The following is a 27,357-nucleotide window of genomic DNA, read 5'->3' as shown; positions in this document are numbered from 1 at the left end:
GACTACAGGTGCCTGCCACCACGCCTGGCTAATTTTTTGTATTTTTAGTAGAGACAGGGTTTCACCGTGTTAGCCAGGATGGTCTCGATCTCCTGACCTTGTGATCTGCCCGCCTCAGCCTCCCAAAGTGCTGGGGTTACAGGCGTGAGCCACCATGCCCAGCCAGGGCATTATTCTCTTAATAGGAATTCAAAAAATATCCCAGAGAATCTTAGCATGAAAGATATCTCAGAGGTTAATCTAGTTCAACCTTCCCTCTAAATCATGAAGACAGACTGGAGAGGCAATGATGACATCAAGGAGATCCAGTTAGAAGACTCAACTATCACCAAGAAAGCAATGATGACATCCTGAATCAGCACAGTGATAACAGTGCTAGATTTGAGAAACACTTCAAAGGCAAAACACATGGAAATGGTGCACCAAAAGAATGTAGGAAGTGAGGAGAAAATAACAGTTGAACATGTTCCTGGTTGGGTTGCTTAGAAAAGTGATGGTGCAATACCAGGATAAGGAACCTAGGATGAGGAAGTGCATGTTTGATCAGAAGTTAAAATTCCATTTGAAAATGTTGAATCTAAGGTACCTGTAGGATATTCATGTCTATACATTTATGGAAGTACAATTTGGAATCAGAAAGACAAACCAAACCAGAGAAAGATGAGCCAGGCGTGATGGCTCACACCTATAATCCCAGCACTTTAGGAGGCCAAGGCCAGCAGATGGCTTGAACTCAGGAATTTGAGACCAGCCTGGGCAACATGAAGAAATCCTATCTCTAAAACAAATACAAAAATTAGGTTGGGCGTGGTGGCTCACGCCTGTAATCCCAGCACTTTGGGAGGCCAAGGTGGGTGGATCACAAAGTCAGGAGTTCGAGACCAGCCTGACCAACATTGTGAACCCCATCTCTACTAAAAATACAAAAACTAGGTGGGTATGGTGGCACATGCCTGTAATTCCAGCTACTCAGGAGGCTGAGGCAGGAGAATCGCTTGAATCAGGGAAGAGGAGGTTGCAGTGAGCCAAGATCGGGCCACTGCACTCCAGCCTGGGCGACAGAGCAAGACTCCATATCAAAAAAAAAAAAAAAGGTGTGGTGTGGTGGCACGCATTTATAATCATAGCTACTTGGGAGGCTGAGGTGGGAGGATCACTTGTAAATGAAATGGAAAACAAACAAACAAAGCAATAGAAGTGATTAGCACAACCAAAAGATGGCTTTTTGAAAAGACTAATAAAAAATACTAATTTTTGGCAAACATAATAAAGAAAAATAAATGAGACACAAATGAACAGCACCAGATATGAAAAAAGGGAAATAACTACAGAAATAGAAGACATTTTAAAAATTATGAGACCTCCACTAATAATTTTATACCAAAATATATCAATACCTGAAGGTAGAGGAGAGAAAAGCCAGGTATTCATATTTTTTGGTATGAAGTTATTCATGGAGGTTTTTATAACTTTAAAAATCTCTCTTCTGTTTCTGTAGTTATTTCCCTTTTTTAGAGAAAAACATAGAGTACATCTCTGTAAATTTTGAAGTAGGTAAAAATGTCTCAAGCAGTACCGAAAACTTCTGAATATAGCTGAAAAGATTGATAAATTAGAATATATTAAAATTAAGAACTTCTGTTTATAAAACACCTCATTAAGAAAACAACTCATAAGGTTGAAGAAGATATTCACAATACATGTATCCAACAAAGTACTTATACGCAGAATATATATGCAGAGCTCCTACAAATCAGTACGAATGAAAGACAATCCAAGAGAAAAAAAGGCAGGGGAGGGGCAAACAATTTGGACAGATACTTCACAAAAGAAAATATTCAACATGGCCAATAAACATATAAAAAGGTGCTCCTCTTCATTAGTTAAAATTAGTTTAATAAATTAAATTAAATTAAATTAATTAAGACAACAATGACATACCACAACACACCCACCAGAATGGCTAAAATCTTAACAATGGAAAACGCCAAGGGTTAGTGAGGATGTAAAGCAACCACAGCTCTCATACATTGCTGGTGGGAGTGTAAATTGGCACAAATGCTTTGGAAACTATTTTGCACTATCTGTTAAAACTAAATATACATATACCCTTTGACCCAGCAATTCTACTCCTAGTAATTCTATTCCCACCAGAAATGTGTAGTTATTTCCCTAAAAAACATGTTCCAGAACATTCAAAGCATTTCTATCCATCATAGACAAAAATTAGAAATTATCCAAATTAACATTAGAATGAATAAATTGTCATTAACAATAGAATGAATAAATTGTCAGGATGGTCTACAACAACATGTAAAAATATGGGTAAATCTCACAACATAATGTTAACTGAAAAAAATGGTCCATACTCGGCCCTATGCGGTGGCTCACACCTGTAATCCCAGCACTTTGGGAGGCTGAGGCAGGCTGATCAAGAGGTCAGGAGATCAAGACCATCCTGGCTAACACGGTGAAACCCCATCTCTACCAAAAATCTACCAAAAATACAAAAAATTAGGCGGGCGTGGTGGCGGGTGCCTGTAGTCCCAGCTACTCGGGAGGCTGAGACAGGAGAATGGTGTGAACCCAGGAGGCGGAACTTGCAGTGAGCAGAGCAGAGATCGCGCCACTGCACTCCAGCCTGAGAGACAGTGGAAGACTCCGTCTCAAAAAAAAAAAAAAAAGTCCACACTCTATGATTCCATGTCTATAAAATAAAGAGGAGAAACTAATCTATGCGAATAGAAGTCAGGATAGCAATATTCATGTGAGTAGAATAGTGACTGTAAAGTAAGCTGGGGGTTTCTCAGGGTCTGGAAGAATTCTATTTCTTGATCTGGGTGCTGATTTCACATATTTATCCACTAGGGCTGTGACAAAGACAAAGCAAGCAAGATGTCCAGGGGGCAAAATTTAAGGAGGTCCTTACTCTTGGCACCTGAGATCTTCCTTAAAATATGCTCCCTAGGCACCTTGCTTGCGTCACCCTCATCCCAGCTCTAGTGTTCAGTTTGTGAATATTTATTGAGCTGTATCACTGATACATATGTTTTACTGTACGTTTATTATTCTTGAATTTAAAAGTGTTAAGAGGGTCTGGTCTATTTCACTCCATAAATAAAAATAAACTTTAAGTGGATTATAAACCTAAATGTAAAAAGAAAAGCATTAAAACTTTTAGAATAAAATATGAGAATATTATTAATGACCTTAGGTAGAGGATTTCTTAAGGATATCCAAAAGCACATATTAAAGGAAAAGATTAGACTATATTAAAATTAAAAACTTATATTGCTCAAAAGACCTCTTAAAGAAAGTGGAAAGATGAGCCAGGCACAGTGGCTCATGCCTGTAATCCCAGCACTTTGGGAGGCTGAGGAGGGCAGATCACCTGAGGTCGGGAGTTCGAGACCACCCTGACCAACATGGAGAAACTCCGTCTCTACTAAAAATACAAAATTAGCTGGGTATGGTGGTGCATGCCTGTAATCCCAGCTACTCAGGAGGCTGAGGCGGGAGAATCGCTTGAACCCAGGAGGCAGAATGTTACCGTGAGCTGAGATTGTGCCATTGCACTCAGGCCTGGGCAAGAGGAAACTGTCTCAAAAAAAAAAAAAAGAAAAGAAAGTGAAAAGATGAGCCACAAACATGAAAAAAACATTGCAACATAAATTAGTGAAAAAGAATTATTACTAAGCACTTATTTTTTAAACCATTGAGGAAAAGATAAATAACCTGATAGACAAATGCATGAAAGACATGAATAGCTATTTAATATGAGCAAAATAGGATGGCCGAAGAAAAGATGCACAAACACACAAATAATCAGAGAAATTGAAATTAACATCATGAGGCATTACCATTTCATCTCTAGCAGACTGGCAGGAAACATAAACTCTGACAATAAGTGTTGGCAAGAATGTAGGGCACTCTCCTCCACTGGGGGTAGCAAGTAAGTTGGTACGACCACTTTGGAAAACAGTTTTGTATTACCTAATATAGTTGAAAATACACAAGCCTAGAACTGTTTCATATATTCCCAAGAGACACTCTTTGACAGGTGTACCAGGAGGTATGTACATGAATGTTTATAACAATTAAAAAGAATGTCTATCAAGAGTAGAATACTCTACAGCAGTGAAAATGAAAGAACACCACCACAATGGCTAAATCTCAACTTTGAGGTTCAAGCAAAAGAAAATTAAAGGAGAATACTCAGAGTATGATTACTTTGATATAAAAATTTAAAACGAGTAGATGTACTCATCCATGACAAAACTATAAAGAAGAGCAAGGGAAAGGTTATCATGAAGGTCAGGAGAGTGGTTACCTTCAGGGGGCATGCAATGAGGAAGGGACACATGGTGGCTTCTAAGGGAGTAGCAATGTTCTACATCTTAGCCTAAATGGAAGACATATGGATGTTCTCATTATTCTTTAAACTGTACATATTATTTTTATGTAGTCTATTACATGTATGATATATCTCAAAATAAAATTTTTAAAAGAAATAAAGGTTCTACATAAGTAAACACATGTGTGTGTGTGTGTGTGTGTGTGTGTGTGTGTGTGTGTGTGTGTTCCATGTATTCCATGAAGGAAAACAAAAAGGAATCCTTAGTGGGAAAGTGACAGTAACCACTTCACTAGACTTACTAAATTCTCTCATATGTTTGGCTGGCTGAGAGAGGAACTTCAATCAACTAAGTTTACCACAAAGTCCATATAATACATATAGTTTCAACTAAATGTATGCTTGAAAAGGATTATCACATTTCTTATTTAATCTATTAGTTGAACTATACGTTCTTAGGTTGTCCTGCTTTCATTCGATAAAAAAAGAAAGAAATTCTTAATTAAAAGGTAAAAATCTAACCAGGTACAGTGTAATCCTAGCACTTTGAGAGGCCAAGGCAGGAAGATCACTGGAGCCCAGGAGTTCAAGATCAGCCTGGACAACATAGGGAGACCCCGTCTCTACAAAAATAAAAAATTAGCTGGGTGTGGTGGCACACACCTGTGGTTTCAGCTACACTGGAGGCTGAGCTGAAAGGATCACTTGGGCCCAGAAGGTCAAGGCTGCAGTGAGCTGTGATCAACTACTGCACTCCAGCACTCAAGCCTGGACAACAGAGCAAGACTCTTTCCCAAAATAAATAAATAAATAAAAACCTAGCTGAGGCCCAGTGTGGTGTCTCATACCTGTAAGCCCAGCACTTTGTGAGGTCAAAGTGAAAGGATCGCTTGAGCCCAGGAGTTTGAGACCAGCCCTGGCAACAGTGAGACCCTTGTCTCTACAAAAAATTAAAAAATAAAAAATTAGCCAGGTGTGGTGGCATGTGCCTATAGTCCCAGCTACTCAAGAGGCTGAGGTAGGAGGATTCCTTGATAAGTTGAGGCACCAGTGAGTCATGGTTGCACCACTGTACTTCAGCCTGGGCAACAGAGTGAGACCCTGTCTCAAAAACAACAAGAACAAAAAAAAAAACTAGCTGAAACATTATTTTCTTAACCTTCATTTTTTTCCCCCTTTCTATGTTAGCTAAATCTTCCTTGAGTGAAATTGGAAGAGGAAAATTGCACCAAAATCCAAAGTCATTTTTATGTCTAACATCGAGAAAGCACTAAAAATTTAAAAACAATCTGTTGCTTGTTTGGTTATATTATTTACATTAATTGAATTAAAACTGGAACAACCAGAACCTCTTTTTAATGTATTAAACATAATACAGAGTTAAAGAACTAGAAGGAATCTTCAGAAGTTACCTAATATAGTCATCTATCTTTAAATCAGACTCAAATTATCTTAAGCAAACAAGTTATCATTCTAGTCTTAAAATATCTCCTGAAAAGATCTTATAGCATCCCTTCCTATTGAAAATTTTTTGTCTAACTCAGAACCCTTTTAATACAATGTTGTCCTACAGTTAACATTATTATCCAGACAACCACCAGTTAAGGGTGTGGAGTTACCTAGGGCATAATGGGACCCTAGCAAGAATCTAACTCCAAGTCTCTATTGGTGGAAATGGGAGGATAAAGCGATCAGAGACCTGACTGTTTGGCTCCACTGGCTCCAACCCCACCAACCCCCTGACTTTCCCCAGTGAGTTAGCCCAAAAGCTTGTCTTCCTCCACATAACCAAAAGTTGACTATTATCTGTTTTCACGCTGACTCGGGTTTATCCATAAAATTTATCTTCCCCAACTCCTCCCATCCAATTATCTCAGTATCAAGAACTGATTTATACTTCCAATGAGTATGAATAAATACCTAGAATATTTTTCAATCCTAAAAATATGCCATTTACAAATAAAGGAAAGAAAACCTCAAATTTTCTAAATTTATGATCTATTTAATAAAATAAATATATTAGAAAATCTTTTTCCTCCTAGTTATGGACAATTTCATCTGATGAAGTATATTTCCTTTTAGAAGATTAAACTTTTTTAGATTAAAAACTCCTTGATGTCAGAAACTAGTTTTGTTTCAGTTTTTATAGCTGGCACACTCTACGTGCATGCCCTGGGTAGAAACTGAAAAATATCAATTGTGTTTAACTGACACAATAGAAAATCTCTAAAGCTTTGCCTTACATGGTCATTGCATTCTTCTTCCTCATCATAGTCTAGACCCTGATGGGCAATCTCAGTAGTGCTGTTCTCCCGAAACAGATTGTTCTCCAAATCAATCACTTTTGTAGCCTCTGTCATGACTTTTACTTTCATGCTATGAAAGCCAGTGGAGACAAATCCCACTTGCACGTTGATAGGCTCCTTGTCAAACAGCAGGAAGTGTGAATTTATCCCTTCTTTAAAACCGAGGGGTTGGTAATCATGTGGGGTCACTGCGAAACGAAAAGGGCAAAAAGCCATGAAAACTGAGTTTCGATACAACAAGTCCGATTAATCTTTCATGTGTAGCAACAGACTTCTCTTTCAGATGCTTGCAAAATCCTTTTACTTATATAAAATATTAGCTCAGCACTTAAGAAGGAATTTGCCTAAAGTTCTCCACCTACCTGCATTATAGTAGTGGAGTTTCATAGTAAGCACAACACTATTAGGAAGTGGCTCAAGGTCCTGCATCAGTATATACAATTTACGGATCAGTAGAACGCTGGCTTTCTTAATATCTTCATTGTTTGTTCCACTTTCAAAGCTTGTACTGCTGCTATGACTACATGGAAAAAAAAGCATACTTTTTGATCATATACAATAGTGGCAATCCATCCCAAAAGGAACAAAACTTTTGACTATGTGAGTAAATATAAATTAAACATTAGGACAGTTTGAGACTGTTTTAGAATGTAAATTAGGGGAGCGATGGTACTTTTTGCAATGTATATACAAAGAATTTCTTAAGTAGCAAATTCCCTAAAAGCATTTAAAATACGATCTTTTTAAAAATTTGATTTGAAAAAAATCATATACCACAATAGTAAGAACAACGAATTTGGAATTAGGTGACCTGGCATCTAATATCAGCTCTGCTGATAACTAGCTGAATGACCTTGGTCAAGTCATTTAGACACACTCTAGGTCAGTTAGCTCACTTGTGAGATAAGCGTAAAGACATTTCTACAACTCTCAAGCATAAAATCAATCACCAGCTCTGGGCCTTTCTACCATCTGATTATCTCGCAAAAGTATCCCTTCCTCACTCTTGCATTGATTACTGCAGTGGCTATCTAACTATTTTTCCTGCTTTCCTTCTTGTCCACACTGCAAAATATTCTCCATATCACTGCTGAAATAATATTACTAATAGGAAAATCTGTTCATGTCACCTTCTTGCTTAGAATTCTTCTATTATAGCCATCACTTTTCAATCAAATTCAAAGACAGTGTGTATACAATTCCTTTCACAACCTGTCACATCCTCACCTCCACCCTTATCTGCAGCTATTGCCCAGTTTCCTCTCACTCACAGTATTTGCATATGCTGTTCACTTTGCTTGTACTGTGCTTTTCCACTTCTCTTCCTGACTGTCCTAAATTTATCCTCTAATACCTAGCTCATGTTCAGACTCTTCAAAGAAGTCTTCTCTGATAATACCCTCATCTTATCCTCAGGATAACTATTTGTCCTTCTCTAGACTGTGAGTGGCTATATCTTTCATCTCCACAGTACAGAGTTTGGTGCCCAGCTATTCAATCAACATTTGTTGAATTAATGAATGAATGAACAATTTGGACTAAATTACCTTCCAATTCTAAACTTTGTTCATTTATCTCCAAAGTTTCCTTCCACAATTAGTCTCACATTTGAGTAGTTTCCAGGAGGGACCATGACTATAATATATTTACACATGGCTGTATACATAGTTAGCTCTTAATATGAAAAATAACCCTAAGTAATTGAACTGTTGGATTTTTCCCTACTGATCTTTGGAGACAGTGTGAATTCATGAAGCAAACATTTATTAAGTGAATACATTAGCTCCTTTTCCAATTTTGAACAACTTAAAATTCTGCCAACCAGGATTTAACCAATTCAAATGTAGGTAACCAGAATGAAGGGCTATAGGCATGCAGCTCATGGGAGCCTCCAGGACACATCAGTAAAATCATATTCAGGACTCCCATTTAAACAAATGCCTATATTTCTTCTCTAGGAAATTAATAATATGCATTACCTTCTCTCCTCCTTAGCATGTGAAAGATTTGGCCACTTTTGTTTTACAGCTTACCTCTTGGCATATGTGCCTTCAGAACAAAAGAGTTTAATCTGGCCATCAGTGTATATTTTTGAGTTTTGGAGAGTAAAGGTAACTTTTTATGTGAGAAAATGTGTATGAAAAGTGCTGCTGTATAAGCTGTAAAGTATTATACAAATGTTAGCTAATAAAAGGTAATATTTTAATTTTCATTTTTGGAACTGATTTTCTCTTCACATTCTAGTGCTGTCTGTAGGTTTTACAAATGGAAGGATAATTAAGGGAGTGAATCTTGGAGAAAAGTCCTCAAGCTCATGGCAAATGATGAGCCAGAGCTAATAGTAGGGAAAATTGAAAATTAGGCCATGTCTCTCATCGGTCATTCCTTTCAGGGGCATCCATCCCCCTTACTTGGATTCCTCTATTATCCAGAGCTTTTCACCATCATCTGTGCCTTCCACTACTGTGCCATCTCATCAGCAATACTTAGCTCTCCATCCCTCCTGGCAGGTCTGAATCCAAAAGCTACTGGGAGAAAAATAAATGTTGTTCTTCAATGTCCTCGTGTTTGCTATTTAACCCATTAGTAACCTAAAACTTGGAATTTTTGACTTAATAGGAAACTGCAGTGCTTTCTAATCTTTTCATACAAGGACACATAGAAAATGATATTTAAATGACATACTGGGGTAAGCAAATGAGAATATTTGTGCATATGGGCTAATAGTCCAGGGGTATTATCTACACTAGGCACAGGCTGGCTATATTGAGTGTGGAAAGGATCGCTATCTAGGCATAGCAGTTGAGAAACTGAATTAATGGCTAGACAGAGCCTTATGGAGTTATTCAATCGACAGCGTGTAGGCAACCTTATGAATATAATTTCTACCTTTGTGCTGCCTGCCATTTTCTCTATTCCCACCAGCTTAATCCATGGATTTCAGGAATGCAAACAATTGTTACAGCCCCTTTTTATAATAGTGGTTTTCTGTAGGGTTTGTGGGGAAATGTGTAAAGAAGTATAAGGCCTTTCTCTGGCCTCAAGAAGCTTACGTTTACCTCAATCCTATTTATTTCTCATGTTCATTAAGCAGTTAGATTCTACCTGTCAAAATCCATAGTGGCTCCTTCTTTCGTGTATTTGAATTTGAACTGGTACATCTCAGTCACTTTCTACAAAAACCAAAGGAAATAAAGAAAAAAAAAGAATTTAGAAAAGAAATCCAGAATCTTACCTGATCATAAGTAAGGAACATTTTCACTGTATATCTACTATACTTCCTATATAGCTGTTTGTTTCACAGTATCACATTATTCAAGAGAAATATTTCCAAATATAAAGACAACCTAGTTTTTCTCCTCCATGCTAAAAATAAATTAGATGAAAGATACTATTATTACCATTTTAAAGCTGGAAAAACAAAATCACAGAGTCAAATATCTAACCGAACTAGGTAAATGACAGCGGAACCAATTGAGAAACCATTGATTCATGTAACAAATACTGTATTGAATGTCTACTTTGTGCCAGTCACTGGAGTCACAGTGGTGAACAAGACAGAAAAGGTCCCTGTTTTTCTGGAATATACATACTATCCAGTAGGGGAAATAGTCAGTAAATAAGTAAACAAATGAAATAAGCTAATTCTGATAGTGTAAGTGCTGTGAACAAGAAGCAGATGCTGTGATAGAGAGGTACATGAAGGGGACAAGTGCTGCTTTGGTTTGGAAGGGCCAAGGAAGTCTTTGCTGAAGAGGTGAGATTTGAATTGAGCCTCAAGGGTCAGTTACGTGCAGATCTTGGGGGTGGGGTGCCTCAGGCAGAGGGAACAGCAATGCAAAGGCTCTGAAATGGGAAGGGATGCCTCTTCTAGGGTCAGAGAGGAGGCCCAGTGACTGGAAACTGGTGAGTGAAGGGGAGAACCCAGGAAATGAGGTGATAAAGGAGACTATGGGGCCTTGTTGGCTATGGTAAGGGGTTTAGATTTCATTCTAAGTAAGCTAGAAGTCTACAGAAGAATTTTAAGCAGTTGAGTGATTTGTATTTTTTAAACATCATCTTGGCTCCTTTAAAAATGCAGAGGGGAAGAAATAAAAACCATGAGAGCAATTAAGTGTCTACTGCAGTAATTCAGGGAAGACTACAATGGCAACAGGAAAATTAGAAAAAATTAGAAAAGGAGCCCTGATCTCTGATATCAAGTCTTGTTTTTTCAGTCCTGCACTGAAAACTAGATACTACTGCTATCTGCTCTCCTCACTGTTAAGAAAACTAGAAATAAAGAGGGACAAATTTCCTCATAAGAGATAGATTTCATTTAAAATAAAATAGATGTCTGGCTGAGCACGGTGGCTCACACCCATAATCCCAGCATTTTGGGAGAACGAGGCAGGCAGATCACCTGAGGTCAGGAGTTCAAGACCAGCCTGGCCAATGTAGGGAAACCCTGTCTCTACTAAAAATACAAAAATTTGCCGGGTGTGGTGGTGTGTGCCTGTAATCCCAGCTACTCAGGAGGCTGAGGCACGAGAATCGCTTGAACCCAGGAAGCAGAGGTTGTAGTGAGCCTAGATTGTTCCTCTGCACTCCAGCCTGGGTGACAGAGCAAGACTCCGTCTCAAAAAATAGAACAGAATAGAAAGAAAGAAATAATAAAATAAACTGAAATATAAAAATAAATAAATTCCTAAATAAAATAATTAAATTTAAAAAATAAATGAAATAAAATAAAATAAAATAAACACCTAGTAGTTGAAGCAAATGTTTGGCCCAGATATGTCATACAGTATGTCCACAGAGCTGGAGAAGTACTAATGACAAGTAAACGGTATAAGCTTAAAACAGAACACAAAAAATGTCCTTTATTCATCTGGTTCAGTATTTGATCCTTGACAATGTGAGAATGAGGATGTCAGACTGATCAGAAAAAGTCTCAGTGTTTCTGTTACTTTAAGCCTCCCAGCTCTGCTGATCTTAAACCTTAACATGAAACTGAATTGCAAGTAATCAGATCTTGGGAAAATTGGCTCATGATGCTTAAACTCTAAGGAGATTGATTTGTAATGGAGTTCATTTTAAAAGATAAAAGCATTTTCCTAATAAGACAGTCTACTTGAGAAATCAAATCAAGTTCAGAAAACTGCTTTGTAAATACAATAGGAGAGACAGATGAGATTAGAGAAGCCTATAGCAACAGGTTCACTCCAGATAGGCAAGATGAACAGAGTCCTCTCTTAGCCAATGCTGGGTGTAATTGCTCTGCCAAGCAAACAATGCCCATTCTTCCTGCCTTCCCATGTTTCTCAATCAACTCTAGCTTTTTAATGCTCTGAGTGATTTTTTTTTTAAATTGTAACAAGAGTAGGTTGTTTTAGTAGTTGATAATTTTATTTACACTTTATTATTTGATCCCTGAAGCAACTAATAAAAGAGTTATAGTTATAATTGTTTTACAGAAGATGCTGATCCTTAATTAACTTCAGTCTGACTCTGGCTTATCTAGGAAGGTATATTTACAGCAGGCACTATTCTTAACACCTCATATAACACTTTTCAGACTAATGTGTTGCCTAATAAAGATGAACCATTGAACTGCTCATCAGTGGTTTCCATGAATCATACTAAATATAGTCACATAGGCCAAAGCAGCAGCAACATATGCAGCCTTTCCTTCTCCCTCCACATTCCAACCCATTGGCAAGACTTTTCAGGTCTATCTCTAAAGCAAATTGCAACTCCATCTGATACTCATTCTCTGTTCTGCAGCCAAAAGGAGTTTTTGAAAATACAAATCAGACCATGTCACTCATTTTCTTAAAATCCCCCATTAGCTTCTCACCACCCTTAAAATAAAATCCAAAAGTTATCTTGATTTGCAAGGCCCTACTCATCTTTCCCCTGTCTGCCTCTCTGACCTTATCTCTGGCCACTTTCCCTTGCCCTCAAGCTAAGCTCCAGGCACATGGCACCTTTTCTATGCTCAAACATCCAAGATTCCTTCCTGTCTTAGGGCCTTTGCACAGCTATACTCTGGAACACATGGTCTCCAGTTAATGATAATAATAATATTCAGGCACTGTCCTAAATATTTCACATGAGTTCATCCCCTTGTGTAGCCAACACTCTGAAGTAGACATTATTCTCATTATTGATGAAGCTAGTAAGTGGTAGAACTGCGATTTGACTCCAGTGCCTGTGATGTTAACTATGGTGTTATTTGGCCTGTCACATGCCATTGCCCTTCACAGACTTGCATGGGCTGACTCCTGGTTATTCATCTCAGCTCAAACAGTAGGCTCTCAGAGATGCCTCCTAGGAACTGCCCAATCTAACACAGCCATCCAATCCCTCCTTCTTCATTCTCCACTTCAGCACTCTCTAGTATATCATCTGTTTCAAAAATTTTCTTCATAGCACTATATCTATCTGAAATTGTTTGTACTAATTTTTATTTATTTATTTATTGTTTATCCTACCTCATAAGAATGTAGGCTTCTAGAGAGCAGGGATCTTGCCTATCCCATTCTCCCCTGTGTTTTTATACCTTGAACAGTGCTAGGCACATAAAAGGAACCCAATTAATATTTGCTGAATGAATAAATATTTGGCCAAGGTAGAGTTCATGCTTACTTAGGATTTCATCCTACAAGGATTTTTTTTTCTAAAATAATGTATCTAAAAGTGTATTGTGGCTAGAAGCAGGGACTACTTATAGTTAAGTTCATGAAGCAATCTATTAAAAGTGAGTGTTGGCCAAGTGCAGTGGCTCACACCTGTAATCCCAGCATTTTGGGAGGATGAGGCAAGGGGATCCTTTGAGACCAGCCAGGGCAACATAACCCCACATTTGCAAAAAATTTTAAAAATAACTGGGCATCGTGGCGAACAACTGCAGTCCCAGCTACTTGGGAAGCTGATGTTGGAGGATCGCTTGGGCCTAGAAGATCAAGGCTGCCATGAGCCAAGATCACATTACTGCACTCCAGCCTGGGTGATGGAGGGAGGGCCTGTCTCTTAAAAAAATAAAAAATAAAGAGTGTTGATCACCTCCAATGGTAAATAGGCACAAAGGAATAGATAGTGAAACCATAAGATTTATGCCTTCACAATATTCATATATAATAATTCTATATGGTCTTACATGCATTAAGCTGTGTAAATCTTATTTACATTTTGGCTTACATGTTTTACTAATACTTGCTACTCATTTGGTAGTGTGTTCCTATAGAAAAGCTACACTATCACTCTTCACTACTTTAGTACTTAGTTTACTTAGATGCTTAGTTACTTTCATTGGTCATCTCTTTCATGAGATGGAGCAACCAGAACAAAACTTATAGCACAGAAGTACAACTTTGTAGAATGCTGAAAACTCAGTTGGCCTTCTGAACTAGGGACACACACTTGTTTGATTTAAGCCAGAGGTTCTCAATTGTTATACCATGACATACTCTTCACAAGAGTGCTGCAAATTTTAATCCACCTGTCTAGTGTATTTTTGCTTCAGGCATATATAAACATTGTTATTGTTTGTGCAATTTTGTTTAGGAAAGGATATACTTCCAGGCATACAACTCAAGAAACATGGCACAATATGAGATGAATGCCAAAGACGATGTTTATGTTAGAATGTTGTTTTGTGAGTACATAAGAGAATGAGATCAGGGAGGTAAATAGTTTTATCAGTGACTTGATGCTAAATAGCAATCATAAAATAATGTAACTTAAGGATGCTTTTTAGGCCCTATGAACATTGCTATACCACAGTAGTAGTTGCATTGTAATTATTACTGATTTGTTTGGGCTCTTTTGAGTGTTTTAGTATTACCCAATATGCTACTGCATTTTTTAGTAATAAAAAGTATACCATGAACACATAGAGTTTAGGAATCACTACCTACCCGTAAGGGGAACACTCTGTAAACATTCAAAATATTTTTTCCTGGGTCATAAATGATAGCTCAAAACTTACCACATAACAAGCTTTTGTTTCCTAACTTCATTATTATATATGCCTGCATTTCATCCCACTCTGTAATACTTTTTTTGTAATTAAACTCAATTTGCTTAGCATTTCACTAACCCCAAAAAACACTGGTTTGAAACTAGGAAGTTTTCATGCATAAGAAAACATGATAAATACTACACTAAGAAAATGACCAATTTAGTAACTATCAGAAGGTTTTATTTTGGGAAACTTCCCTTCAAACTTACAGTGTTGTGGGGAAGCATTTTGAAATGAAACAAGAGACAAAGAAATAAAAGATAGAACTAGTTTGGGCATTGAGGAATTGCTACCTACCGTATGTAAAAGTTTTCTTACCCCTTGCTTAAACAGCTACATGTCATCTTGCAAAGAAAGAATATTAAGAGCTAAAAATGCATAATTTAGTCTAGAATAGCACCAGTTAGGCTAAATATGTAGGCTTAGAGAAGGAAAATTGAAAGTAAAGAAAAAGGAAAGAAAGCTAGGAGAAAGACAAAGAGAGTAAAGTGAGAAGAGAACAGAAAGTTTCTCCCTCCATTTCTGTGCCACAGCACATTCAAAGTGGCACAAGTAACTATTATGTGTCCAAGACTGTGAGACAAGACTCTTGCTCTCAAGAATTCACAATCTGGGCCAGACATGGTGGGTCATGCCAGTAATCCCAGCACTTTGGGAGGTGGAGGCAGGCAGATCACTGAGGTCAGGAGTTCAAGACAAGCCTGGCCAACATGATGAAGCCCCATCTCTACTAAAAATATAAAAATTAAAAATATAAAAATATAAAAATTAGCCGAGCATGGTGGCGCATGCCGGTAGTACCAGCTACTCAGGAGGCTGAGGCAGGAGAATTGCTAGAAGCCTGGGAGGCAGAGCCAGCCTGTGTGACAGAGTGACACTCCATCTAAAAATTAAAAAAAAAGAAAAGAAGAATTCACAATCTGGTTGAGGAGATTAAGTAATCAATATGAATCAATTGAGAGTGCTAAATTGTGGGGTTCTGCTAGAAAAAGAATTTAAAGAAAGAAGTTAGTATAGACCAAATAGCCAAAGAGGTTTACATATAAGATTTGAACATAGTTGGCCTTGAAGATGAGTCGGATTCCCTAAACAGAGGGAAGAAATCTAAAGAGAGAAGTAAAGAGGTAAAGCTCTGAAAATCTATAAAAACACGAAAAGGGGGAGAATTTAGTTGGCAAAAAAGAAAATTAGAGTTATGCCATATCTCATTTATTTTCCTAAAAGGCCATACACAGAAAAGATTCATAATCAGTTTAAATAAATAATAAAATGTGGTTTTACATGACTCAGAAAAAAAGTTCGTAAAAATTAAATTTAAAAAATTTTTAAGAAAAAAATGTGGTTTTATACATTTATGCATTAAGAGACTCTTAATGCCAACAGGTTAGGGAATAGGCTCAGTTCTTCTCAATGCCTTTTTTCCCCAATACCCTTACATAGTTTTTGAAAAATCTCATAAGAAGAAATTGGTCAAGTTTAGAGTAAAATATACTGAAAGAGCCCACTATTAGTTCCTCTGCTCCTATGGTAGTCTAGTAACATAATCTATAGCCTCAACTCAGAAAAACATCTTAAAATATAATATACATATACTACCCACCTATATGTTTGTGTGTGTTCTTACCTCAGATCCCATGGGATTTGTGTAAAGCTGTATAAGGGAAAATAAACAGCATTTAATTTCTGGAATTTACTAGATTACTCTTCATGAAATACATTTTTTATATAGAGTTCAATTTGTTGAGTACACACATATTAGTTGAGTACAGTTGAATACAGACATATATTTAAGCTAGAGATAGGATATGCTTATTTTGTGAATGTAGAGTCTTTAGAATATTCTGTGAACACTGAATAAAAGGAAATTAATAATGAAGCATTCATAATTACCATGACTGAGCTACAAATAAATTCTAAATAATCCATTATGGTTTAAAATTTGTTCAATAAATCATAGATCTAAGACTCTCAGTGGTATCTTCTCATTTCCTGTTCTTAACTATGTATAACATGTTAAACTCAGAGGTATACAAAATTTCAAGAGTCTACCAAACTTCAAAAACAAAAAATTTGGAGTCTGTAAAGTAACTAAAAAATAAAATCCTGAGAGCCAATAAATGAAGCAGATAGTATAGCCTATACATTTTCCCATGTATTATACCAAAGAAATATATAATTCATAATCTTTTATTAAACTTCTGACAGATCTTATGTTTTTAACTCCACGACAGATTTAAAAAAAAGTCAGGGAGGAAGGGGGAGAGTACTGTTTTAATGTTTCACTTGCCAAAAGACAATGAAATAGAGACAGAGGCTTGGTCTTTAAATGAGTGTGTACTTACTGTCAGTACTGCCATACGTAGCTTCAAGAGAAAGAAAAAAAACTATTATTATTACATACTTGCACCTATATTATCATTCTTTTCAATAGACTAATTAAAATATTATTTCAGAGAGGTTCGAAAGATTTGGGTAGGAAAAAAATATCCAGAAGGCCAGAAAAAAAAGGATATAGTCATCCCTCACTATCTGAGAAGGAATTAGTTCCAGGACTCCCTATGAATACCAAAATCCATGTGTACTCAAGTACCTCAGGGAGTATATGAAAAGTCAGCCCTCTATATCTGGGTTTCACATCTGCAGATACTGTATTTTCTTTTTTCTTTTTTTTGAGACAGAGTCTCACTCTGTTGCCCAGGTTGGAGTGTTGTGGCATGATCTCGGCTGACTGCAACATCTGCCTCCCAGGTTCAAGGGATTCCCCTGCTTCAGCCTCCTGAGTAGCTGGGATTACAGGTGCCCACCACAATGCCAAGCTAATTTTTGTATTTTCAGTAGAGATGGGGTTTTGCCATGTTGGCTAGCCTGGTCGTGAACTCCTGACCTCAAGTGATCCTCTCGTCTTGGCCTCCCAAAGTGCTGGAATTACAGGTATGAGCCACTGTGCCCAGCCTGTAGTATTTTCTTTCTCTTTCTTTCTTTCTTTTTTTTTTTTTTTTTGACAGAGTCTTGCTCTGTCACCAGGCTGGAGTACAGTAGCGTGATCTTGGCTCACTGCAACCTCCGCCTCGTGGGTTCAAGCGATTCTCCTGCCTCAGCCTCCTGAGTAGCTGGGATTACACGCATGCGCCACCACGCCTAGCTAATTTTTGTATTTTTAGTAGAGACGGGGTTTCACCATGTTGGCCAGGATGGTCTCGATCTCCTGACCTTGTGATCCACCCGCCTCGGCCTCCCAAAGTGCTGGGATTACAGGCATGAACCACTGCCCTGGCCCCGTCCTGTATTTTCAATCCACCTTTGGTTGCAGATGTGGAAGCCACGGATACAGAGGGCCAACTGTATTTATTGAAAATAATCCATGTATAAGTGGACCTGTGAAGCTCAAACCCATGTTGTTCAAAGGTCAACTGTACTTTTTTCCAGGAAGGTCAAAATTAATTTTATGCTAAAAGTATATTATATGAGGCCAGGTGCGGTGGCTCACGCCTGTAATCCTAGCACTTTGGGAGGCCAAGGTGGGTAGACTGCCTGAGCTCAGGAGTTTGGGACCAGCCTGGGAAACATGGTGAAACCCTGTCTCTACTAAAACACAAAAAATTAGCCAGGCATGGTGGCTTGTGCCTGTAATCCCAGCTACTTGGGAGGCTGAAACAGGAGAATTGCTTGAACATGGAAGGCAGAGGTTGCAGTGAGCTGAGATCATGCCATTGCACTCCAGCCTGGGTGACAGAGCGAGATTCCATCTCAAAAAAAAAAAAAAAAAAAAAGTATATGCTCACAATTTGGTAGCAATTTTTTTGCATTATAAAGGGGAATTTCCTAGATATCTGAAAACCGATTCTTTCCTATAATTTTTTCTTTTCTCTCCATTTCTGAAAGACTAGCATTTTTAAATTGATAATATAATAGTTGCACATATTTTGGGGGTACATGTGATATTTTGATACCTGTACATAATGTGTAATGAGTTCAACTGTATTTTAAATCATTTCTAGATTACTTATAATACTTAATACCATGTAACTGCTATATAAATACTTGTCACACTGTATTTTTTGTGTTATTTTTTATTGTTGTACTGTTATGTTTTCTAAATATTTTCCAGTTGGTTGAATCTGTGGAGGTAGAATGCTCTGATACATGGAGGGCCAACTGTAGTAACTATTCACTCATTCAAGTGAGAGTCCATTATGTACACAGGGCTCTGCTAGAGAGGAGAGGGACACAAAAAAGATAACTATCCCTACCCTCAAAAAGTTATATTCTAGTTCTAGAGGCAAAAGGTATACAAAATAATTCATTATTACTAAATAATTAAATATGCAACAAGTACCTCAAAAAGTGTCCCATTTGAAACTAATCTACTAAAGTAAAAACATATGTCTATAAAGTCCTTGTCCTCTCTACATATACACTACTATGAACAGATTATCTGCTTGAAAGAGTAACATATAGATACAGAAATATAATCAAGCCAATGATAATTGTTTTTAAAAACTAGAATACAAATCAGAAAATTTCAGGCCAGGCACAGTGATTCTTGCCTGTAATCCCAGCACTTTGGGAGCCCAAGGTGGGCGGATCATTTGAACCCAGGAGTTCAAAGCCAGCCTGGGAAACATGGTAAGATGCCATCTCTACAAAAAGTAAATAATTAGCTAGGCATAGTGGTGCACACTTGTGGTCCTAGCTACTTGGGAGGCTGAGGCAGGAGGATTGTTTGAGGCCTGGAAGTTGAGGCTGCAGTGAGCCATGATTGTGCCAATGCACTCCAGCCTAAGCAACAGACTGAAACCCTATAAGAAAGAAAGAGAGGGCTGGGCATGGTGGTTCACGCCTGTAATCCCAGCACTTTGGGAGCCTGAGGCCAGTGGATCACAAGGTCAGGAGTTCAAGACCAGCATGGCCGACATAGTGAAACCCTGTCTCTACTAAAAATACAAAAAATTAGCCAGGCTTAGTGGCAGGAGCCTGTAATCCCAGCTACTCGGGAGGCTGAGGCAGGAGAATCACTTGAACCCGGGAGGCAGAGGTTGCAGTGAGCCAAGACCACACCACTGCACTCCAGCCTGGGCAACAGAGACTCCAAAAAAAAAAGAAGAAAGGAAGGAAGGAAGGAAGGAGGGAGGGAGGGGGGGAAGGGAAGGAAAGAAAGAGAGAAAGGAAGAAAAGGAAGAAAGGAAGAAAGGAAGGAAGGAAGGAAAGAAGGAGGGAGGGAGGGAAAGAGAGCGAGAGAAGGAAAGAGAGAGAAAAGAAAAGAAAAAAATTTCAGAACCATAATTTCATATCAAAGGACTAAAACTTTACTGCCACTGTGTGGCCATTTTGATTACTGCATATAAACTCATACATTAATTAATTGAGTTCATTTATTTATGCATTCATTAAAAAATAGACATGGTCCCAATCTCAGGGAACATTCAGACTAGCAGGAGAGAACAACATTAAACAACAAAAAAATAGCAAAGATAGCTACATCATTAACATCGTGTTCATTGCTATGAAGAAGCAGCATGGGATGCTATGAGAACATAAAATAAAGGCACCATCTAGGCTAGGGAGGAGGGTGTCAGGGAGGGCCTCCCTAGGGAAGTAAATATTTAAGCTGAGACTTGAAAGATAAATTGGAGTTAGCCAGGCAAGGTGTATGGGGCAGGGGAGAGAAGTTTCCAGGCAAGAGGAACAATATATGCAAAGGTAAAAGGAGCTTGGCATGTTCTAGATTGTTTGTGTAGCTTGAACATGGGAATGACAGTGATGCCCTGGACAGGAAGATAGGGATCATACAGGCCTTGCAGACCATGTGAAGGACTCTGAACTTTATTTTAAAAGCTGTGGAAAATTTTTAGGCAAAAGAATGACATGATCAGGCTTGGGTTTCTGAAAGTATGCAGTGTGGACAGTGGGTTGGAATGGTGAGGAATTGAGAATGGGAATAAGGAAACAAGCTAGGTAGCTATATACAATATAGTCTCTTTTTTTACAATAATTATCTACAACAGTGATATGTACTTATGTTAAAGAATTCAAGCATAATATAAAGTACAAAATAAGTATAAAAATCACCCAAAATTGAAACCCCATCTCTACTTTAAAAATACAAAAATTAGCAAGGCGTGGTGGCACGTGCCTGTAGTCCCAGCTACTTGGGAGGCTGAGGCAGAAGAATCGCTTGAACTTGGGAGGCAGAGGTTGCAGTCAGCCGAGATCACGCCACTGCACTCCAACCTGGGCAATAGAGCGAGACTCAGTCTCAAAAAAAAAAAATCACACAAAATTTCATAACTAGAAATAATCATGCTCTTACAGGGGAACATCTTTCAAGATCTCTAGATACTCAAATTTGATTTTACTCAAACTATTTTTATTTATTTATTTATTTATTTATTTATTTATTTATTTATTTGAGATGAAGTTTCACTCTGTTACCCAGGCTGGAGTGCAGTGGCATGGTCTCAGCTCACTGCAACCTCTGCCTCCTAGGTTCAAGCAATTCTCCTGCCTCAGCCTCTCGAGTAGCTGGGATTATAGGCACAAGCCACCATACTCAGCTAATTTTTTGTATTTATAGTAGAGACAGGGTGTCACCATGTTGCCCAGGCTGGTCTCAAACTCCTGGGTTCAAGAGATCTACCCGTCTCAGCCTCCCAAAGTGCTGGGATTACAGGTGTGAGCCACTGTGCTCGGCCTCAAACTACTTTTAAAACATATTGTACCAGCTACAAGATCACCTGAGGAAAGTTATAAAAGATTAACAACTGAAAACAATATAAATACTATTTACTTAAGAAACTAAGTCATCTATCTAAAATTTTGTCTTTTGATCTCTCCAAAACAAGTTACTTTGACTGAGTCAGTCATACAGGTAGTCATTTAGTAAAATAAATTTATCAAACTAGCTAGATACTCTTTGCACATTATACTGCTATTTTAGTACATGTAATACTTATAATTTTTTATTTAAGAAGTGACTCTATTATATCATGACCTCCCTGGGAGTGGAATCACATTTTACTCTCATTATTATCTCATCCAATGCTTAGGCACAATGTCTGGCACAGATTAAATAGCCAATGTATAAAGAATGAATGTTTAACACATACATAGTATTTGTTATGTGCCAGGCATTGTTCTAAACATTTTAGATCAGTGGTTTTCAAATTATGGTCCCTAGACCAGCAGTCAAGAGCATCACTTGTAATTTGTCTGAAATGCAAATTCTTACATCAGAAATTTTGAGGTGAGGCTTGACAACCTGTGTTTTAACAAGTCCTCCAGGTGATTCTGATGCAAGCTAAAGTTTGAGAACGAACCACTGCTTTAGATTATTAACTCATTTAATTATCAAATAACCTTAACAAGTGGATTCTATTATTATCCCCATCTTATATGCAAAGAAACAAAGGTACCAAAAGGTAGGTTACGTGCCAAAGGTCACACAGGTGTTAAGTGACAGAACTGGATTCTTCAGACCATCTGACTCCAAAACTTGAACTTCTAACTAGATTGTAATGCCCCTCAATGAGGAACAGTCAGGAAATGCTGCTAAATGAATGGATGAAGGGGAATGAATGAGCACTGTTCAGTATAACAGTGATGGCCTTCTCCCCCTCTCAATCTGTCCAGATATTCAGGGCCTCCAAAGCTCAAAAGCTATTTTCTCTCAAAAGATTTCTCTCATGTTTCTCACAGGGTATAGTGCCTCCTTTCCCATACTTCCTATTGCATATGATCATTATCTTTCTTTTGGCATGCATCACTTTCTAATGAGCATTATAGGGGTGATTGAAATATCTCTGATATTTTTACATAAAAATATCAAATTGATATAAAAAATCAATATATAGTCTGGGTGCAATGGTTCATGTCTGTAATCCCAGCATGTTGGGAGGCTGCATTGGGCAGATCACTTGAGATCAGGAGTTCAAGAGAAGTCTGGCCAACATGGTGAAACCTCGTCTTTACTAAAAATACAAAAATCAGCCGAGTGTGGTGGTGCATGTCTGTAATCTCAGCTACTTAGGAGTCTGAGGCAGGAGCATCGCTTGAACCTGGGAGGTGGAGGTTGCAGTGAGCCAAGTTCGCGCCACTGCACTCCAGCCTGGGTGACAGAGTAAGACTCTGCCACACACTCACAAAAAAATTAATAAATAAACATGTAAAGCCCAATATGACATAGATACTGGCCAATCAGAAAGGATGCCAATTTGGCTCTAGAGCTGGCCTCCTGGAAGCAACCCTTGGACTAGATATTAACCCTTTGGTTACTGGATTTTGGAGTGTTCTGGAGAGATCCCAAAAGAGACACTGTAAGGTGATGGGGAAGATATTGATGGGGAGCCACATGAGGTCTCAGAAAAGTAGCTATTTACCATTCAATACAGAAATATTTCAATATTTTAAGAGCAGATACAGCTGAGTCAGTATGTAACAGCTGATTATCAGCCCTGCATATGAATTCACTTATCTTCTGCCATGGTCTACAAGCTCTTTCCCACTTCTGCTTTATCTTTGTATCCCTAGGTCCCTCTGGTCAGTGTTGAATAAATCATAAGTAACAAATGTGCACTGGAAATAGAAATGTATGAATGTGCTAAATAATCCAGTGTAAGGCTTCCTGAACTCAAGATTTCTTAAAGGAACAGGAATTGAGGAATAAAAAGGACATAGATGGAGAAAATGGGGAAAAGCAGTGGCAGAAATTTCAAATACTTACAGGCCTTGGCTGTCACTGGAGAGCAGCAGCCATGGCTCTGCTTTATCCTACAGCCATGGGCCTCAACAAGGGCCACAAGGTGACCAAGAATGTGAGCAAGCCCAGGCCCAGCTGCCATCGCAGGTGCCTGACCAAACACACCAAGTTCATGCGGGTTATGATCTGAGAGGTGTGTGGCTTCACCCTGTATGGGCAGCATCCCATGGAATAGCTCAAGGTCTCCAAGGACAAATGGGCCTTCAAGTTCATCAAGAAAAAGGTGGGAACACACATCCACACCAAGAGGAAGTAGGAGGAGCTGCACAATGTCCTGGCCACCATAAGGAAAGCCGCTGCCAAGGACTGAGCCCCCTGCCTTGCCCTGCCCTCTGCTCATAATAAAAGCTTCACAGAAAAAAAAAGAAAAAGAAATTTCATTTATATACATCTTGTCTCTTCAACTAGGACTAGAGCCTCCATTTTGTACACCCTTCATAGCTGTCTTGGGCAGCATGAAAGATCAGATGCACTTAAAATTTAAGCTGTATTTTTTTTAAATTTGAGGTACAATACTAGCTATTGTAAGGAAATAGTTTATACTTATGAACAAAATATAGTTACCAAAATAACTAAGACAGAATAAAAACCAATTATTCAAGCCCATTTTTTCCTTTCATATCTGCAAATTGAATCATCACTATTCTAAATACGTTCAATGCACTAAATGCCAGATTCTTGTCTCTCCTGTCCCACATCCTGTGGATCTCTTCCAGTGACTTCAGAGGAAACTCTGTGGTCAAAAAATATGAGTATGTAAAAGAGAAAAATGAGTTTTCTTTCTAATTGATGCAAAGGAGACAACAACAGGACAATAAAGACATAAGATAACAAGAAATTAGTTTATGGATGCAAATGTAGACACTTACACTGTTAAACACAAAAACAAAATAAATGTCTAATTTCTTTTTTTAAAGAATGAAAGACAAGCCTTTGATTCCAGTGTAAGTTTAAAAACATTCTTACGTATCTCTTTTCCAAAGCATCAAAACAACCTTGAATCCTGTCAAGAAATAAATGTTTGATGTCAATTGGACCACATGCAAAGCCAAAAAAATTCCAAGTACAGAATTCATTTGCGCTTTTTGCTTTGATGTACATTAAGTTGATAACCATCTTACCTTTCCCATTTAATCATTTTTTTAAACTTCCAGCAACTTTTAATATGTTGATAGAACTTTATAATCAATAGTGAGCAATTTTGTGGTAGTGAACCAAATTTTTTTGGATCCCATGTTTAGTATACTGACACACATATGATGAATTATCCATTTTTAAAATTTCTGTGGGTACATAGTAGGTGTATATATTTAATATTTTATCACAGTTTTTATTTTCATACAAGTCAATTTTCTTTCAAAAACAAAGCAAAATCAGTGTCTTAAAATTATATTGAATAATTCTTACAAATTCCTAGAAAATTATTTTTAAAAAGAAAGAGGGAAAGTAGGCCAGGGCAGTGGCTCACGCCTGTAGTCCCAGCACTTTGGGAGGCCAAGGTGGTTGGATCATGAGGTCAAGAGATTGAGACCATCCTGGCCAACATGGTGAAACCCTGTCTCTACTAAAAATACAAAAATTAGCTGAGCATGGTGGCATGCACCTGTAGTCCCAGCTACCCGGGAGGCTGAGGTGGAGAATTGCTTGAACCTGGGAGGCAGAGGTTGCAGTGAGCCGAGATCACGCCACTGCACTCCAGCCTGGGGGACAGAACGAGACTCCATCTCAAAAAAAAAAAAAAAAATCAAAAAAACAAAAAAGAAAGAGGGAAAGTAGGAAAGAAGAAAGAAATGGTTTTTTAAAAAATGATCTTACTAAATAAAGTCTTATGGGTAATTTCAGCCATGATAAAAATAATGTTGTTCAACTTTTATAGAATTTATATTACTTACCATCTGATAATATGCAGTGACCCAGGACATTTTTTATCTTCTCGGAGGATTTTTAAACTGAGGTCTACAAAAACAGAAACACAGACTATTTTTATCTACTAAATGACTGCTGTACTGAAATTGTCCATGCTAAATAGGGTATTTCCTTTAACTATTTTATTTATGTAATTTATTTAGTTTTATAGCTTATAAAAACATTTTGGATCTCTAAACATCTACTTTAAAAATAAATCCTATGTTAAGAAGTAGCTTAGTCTCAATTTCAATTACAGTTAGGAGTTTTCCCCTTCTACAATGTAGCAAAACTGAGTTGGCTCCAAAATCAATTCCTGTCCCTTCTTTGCCTCTGTAGAATTCTAAGTAAGTATGAGGTAGTATTAAGACTATCTCCATTGACCAACTTAAAATATACACCTCAATCTCAGTCATTTCCCTGTTATTTCTCTCCCTCTCAATGAAAAGAAAGGAATAAAAAATTTCACATGGATTATTCTCAAATATTTATTTTATCTGAAATCTAACTACCTTTTTATACTTAAGAAGAATAGGAATATCATATTAACAGTTTGGGTTTAGGCCGGGCATAGTGGCTTACACCTGTAATCCCAGCACTTTGGGAGGCTGAGGCAGGAGGATTGCTTGAGCCTAGGATGTTGAAACCAGCCTGGGCAACCTAGTGAAACCTCACCTCTAAAAAAAATAATTAAAAAAATTATCTGGGCATAGTGGCACATGCCTATAGTCCCAACTACTCAGGAAGCTGAGGCAGGAGGATCACTTGAGCCTGGAAGGTTGAAGCTGTAATCCTGTAATGATCATGCCGCCACACTCCAGCCCTGACAATGAAATGAGACTCCCTCTCAAAATAAATAGAGTTTTGGTTTAAAGTAGTCCAAGATCAATCACTGATATATGTGTGATTTTGCATAAGCAACTTCACCTTTTCATATTGTTTTCCTATACTAAAATTGATGTTACCTGTATCTCTATTGAGGGATATGAAAATTATCCCATGTTGATATAACATTCAGAAATTACAAGAGAGTGACACAGGAGTATTAATCATTTTTATGACGTATATTACTTTAAGAACAAACATTGAAAGGGAGACATAAAACTTCCACAATTACTGTCACAAAAAATAAAGCTATAGGGAATGGTATCATTGCCATTGCCTAGGGTAGTGACTGGCACACAATATGTGCTTTTTATCAAAAATATGTCTTTCTCAATTCTATGTTCTAGACAAGAGGGGAAACTGCAAATATATGTTAGATATAAACACATTCACTATTACAAGTTTGTATCTCATAGACCAAAAGATGTCATAATACAAATGAGGTTGTCATGATTGCAAATATCATGTTTATGTGCTTATAGCACACATGCATTTTATTGATGCTCTTACATTGCTTACGATAATTTTTTTTGAGACAGAGTCTCACTGTATCATCCAGGCTGGAATTCAGTGGTGCAATCACGGCTCACTGTAGCCTTAACCCCCCAGGCTCAGATGATCCGCCCACCTCAGCCTCCAGAGTAGCTGGAATTACAGGCACTCACCACCATAGCCAGCTAATTTTTTGTATTTTTTGTAGAGACAGGGTTTCGCCGTGTTGTTCAGGCTGGTCTTGGACTCCTAGGCTCAAGCAATCTGCCCACCTTGCCTTTCAAAGTGTTATGGTTACACTTTGGATTACAAGCCTGAGCCACCATGCCCAACCAAGAGAATTAGACTGAAATGAGTCTAATGTATCACTAAATACAGATGTAAGAAATTTAAAATTAGATTTTGAAAAATAACATCTTACAAGGCAACTTGTAGCTCTCTATATTTATTTTCCAAATGACAGTTCCTATTTTAGTGACAAGTCAACAAGATTCACAATCCAGCTTTTTTTTTTTTTTTAATACTTTAAGTTCTGGAATACATGTGCAGAACGTGCAGGTTTGTTCATGTGCCATGGTGGTTTGCTGCACCCATCAACCCATCATCTAGGTTTTAAGCCCCACATGCATTAAGTATTTGTCCTAATGCTATTCCT

At 37.9% G+C, this 27,357-nt stretch overlaps 1 protein-coding gene and 1 pseudogene across 8 annotated transcripts in view; one reads left to right on the top strand and one right to left on the bottom strand.

Annotated features, from left to right (window-relative positions):
* Positions 1–27,357, bottom strand: part of HORMAD2 (HORMA domain containing 2) — a 95,771-nt gene that overhangs the window by 47,687 nt on the left and 20,727 nt on the right. For 7 of the 8 annotated variants that reach the window (XM_009234250.4, XM_054543316.2, XM_054543317.2 and 4 more), the window contains 7 exons: positions 25,313–25,376; positions 24,387–24,423; positions 17,008–17,028; positions 16,290–16,316; positions 9,766–9,833; positions 7,023–7,180; positions 6,598–6,848 (listed from right to left, as the gene is read on the bottom strand). In XM_009234250.4, coding sequence (XP_009232525.3) covers positions 6,598–6,848; positions 7,023–7,180; positions 9,766–9,833; positions 16,290–16,316; positions 17,008–17,028; positions 24,387–24,423; positions 25,313–25,376 — 626 coding nt within the window. The remainder of the gene's footprint in view (positions 1–6,597; positions 6,849–7,022; positions 7,181–9,765; positions 9,834–16,289; positions 16,317–17,007; positions 17,029–24,386; positions 24,424–25,312; positions 25,377–27,357) is intronic. The other variant, XM_054543321.2, reaches the window with a different exon arrangement.
* Positions 23,416–23,730, top strand: LOC112130648 (large ribosomal subunit protein eL36-like; annotated as a pseudogene).

Source organism: Pongo abelii, chromosome 23 (assembly GCF_028885655.2).
Source record: "Pongo abelii isolate AG06213 chromosome 23, NHGRI_mPonAbe1-v2.0_pri, whole genome shotgun sequence".
NCBI lineage: Eukaryota > Metazoa > Chordata > Mammalia > Primates > Hominidae > Pongo > Pongo abelii.
This window is presented reverse-complemented; position numbering and strand designations above follow the sequence as displayed.